Source organism: Salvia miltiorrhiza, chromosome 2, assembly GCF_028751815.1.
Source record: "Salvia miltiorrhiza cultivar Shanhuang (shh) chromosome 2, IMPLAD_Smil_shh, whole genome shotgun sequence".
Lineage (NCBI taxonomy): Eukaryota > Viridiplantae > Streptophyta > Magnoliopsida > Lamiales > Lamiaceae > Salvia > Salvia miltiorrhiza.
In genome coordinates this window covers 63,125,748-63,127,453 of record NC_080388.1, presented here as the reverse complement: position 1 = coordinate 63,127,453, position 1,706 = coordinate 63,125,748, and the positions used below count along the sequence as shown (strand labels likewise).

The 1,706-nt window shown below is 42.0% G+C and overlaps 1 protein-coding gene across 1 annotated transcript; it reads left to right on the top strand.

The window, feature by feature from the left end:
* Positions 1-480: 480 nt before the first annotated feature.
* LOC131009866 (uncharacterized) lies at positions 481-1,002 on the top strand. Its single transcript, XM_057937270.1, has one exon. The coding sequence runs from the start codon at positions 481-483 to the stop codon at positions 1,000-1,002; it is 522 nt and encodes a 173-aa protein (XP_057793253.1).
* The last annotated feature ends 704 nt before the right edge of the window (positions 1,003-1,706 follow it).

Genomic DNA, 1,706 nt, shown 5'->3' with positions numbered 1-1,706 from the left:
ATATTTGAATTTTAAATAATTTTTAATTTTAATTACGAGAACTGAATAAATTATACTTGAAGAAATGAATAAATTAAATTTGCTCTAATTACAATCACACAAAATGCACTCTAATTAAATCTACGTTTGTGGTCTCATACTGTTCTCGTAGTTAAAAAAAAAAAAATCAAAATATTTATATGAGAATTTTTTTGTTAGAGGTTAAAAACAGAATATGTCAAAAGTTCGTGATTTTATAGATAGAATCTTTTATTAAAAGCTAAATGGTTAATTGCGCCAAAAATCATGAACTTTGGGTCCATTTTCAAACTTTCCATGAACTTTTATTTTTAATCAAAAATTCCCTGAATTTAAGGGGTTGAACAATTTTTCTGTACTTTTTTTGCTCCGGTGAAGCTCCGAGCTTACATGGCGCCGACATGACGCCTACTATGACTGAAAATTGACACACGAAAAATTAAAAAAAAAAAAAAAAAAATCATGGATCTGCACCACCGCCCTGTCGCCTTCTCCACCACCACACCTCTTTCTCCGCCGCTCTCTGTCACCTCCTCCCCTGCCTTTTCCCACCGCCCGGTCGCCCTTCTCCACCACCACCTCTCTCTCCATCGCCCTTCCCATCACCATCACCAGATCCGCCACGCCTTCCTCTACCACCATACCAGATCCGCCGCCTTCTTCTTCCCCCAACCACCTCGCAGATCCGCCGCCCCCTCCGCTGTCTTCCCCTACCACCACACCTCTCTCTCCATCGCCCTCCCCCACCACCATCACCAGATCCGCCACGCCTTCCCCCACTACCATACCAGAATCGCCGCCTTCCTCTTCCCCCAACCACCTCGTAGATTCGCCGCCCTCTGCCGCCTCCTTCCCCTACACCACACCTCTCTCTCCACAGCCCTCCCCCACCACCTCGCAGATTCGCCGCCCCCTCTGCTGCCTTCCCCCACCACCACACCTCTCTCTCCACCGCCCTCCCCCACCATCACCAAATCCGCATAAAATGTTTAGGGTTTTTTAACTCTTCATCACCATCTGAAATCGCAAAACTCTACATTAGAGACGGAAGAGCTATGCCTACGGATTTTGATCTGATTTTGTGAATGGCGGTGTTTGCAGTTCCACCAGTACCAGGTGGTTGGAAGAGCTCTGCCCACGGAGACGGAAAACCTTCTTTCCGGTGAGTTCGACCACTAACAGAGAGAGAGAGAGAGAGAGAGAGAGAGAGAGAGAGAGAAAGTTTTGGGCTCAAAACGACGTCGTTTTACCCCCCAACTAAACGATGTCGTTTTGATTCACCGCCGGTGACGCCATGTCACTTTTCAGATCACTTAAAAATGTCATGTCAGCACTCAATTTGGGGATTTTTGAAAATCATGGAAAAATTGTTCAGACGATTAAATTCAGGAAATTTTGGATAAAAAAAAAGTTCATGGAAAGTTTGAAAATCGGACCAAAGTTCATGATTTTTCGCGTAATTAACCTAAAGTCAAAACTAGTATCTTTGATTAAAAGTTAAAATCAAATATGATTAAAGTTCGTGATTTTACATATCATTAACCATTTTAAAATTTATAGTGATATAAGTATAACGTGTAGGTGTTATATAATTAAATTAGCGATTATTGTTAAGAGTATAGTTATATATCTAGCATGCCAAAATAGACGAGTAATTATAGTGGCACTACCTAATAAATGACAAAGTG

Excerpts from the sequence above, each read along its gene's own strand:
- LOC131009866 (XM_057937270.1), top strand. The coding sequence starts at position 481 with ATGGATCTGCACCACCGCCCTGTCGCCTTCTCCACCACCACACCTCTT.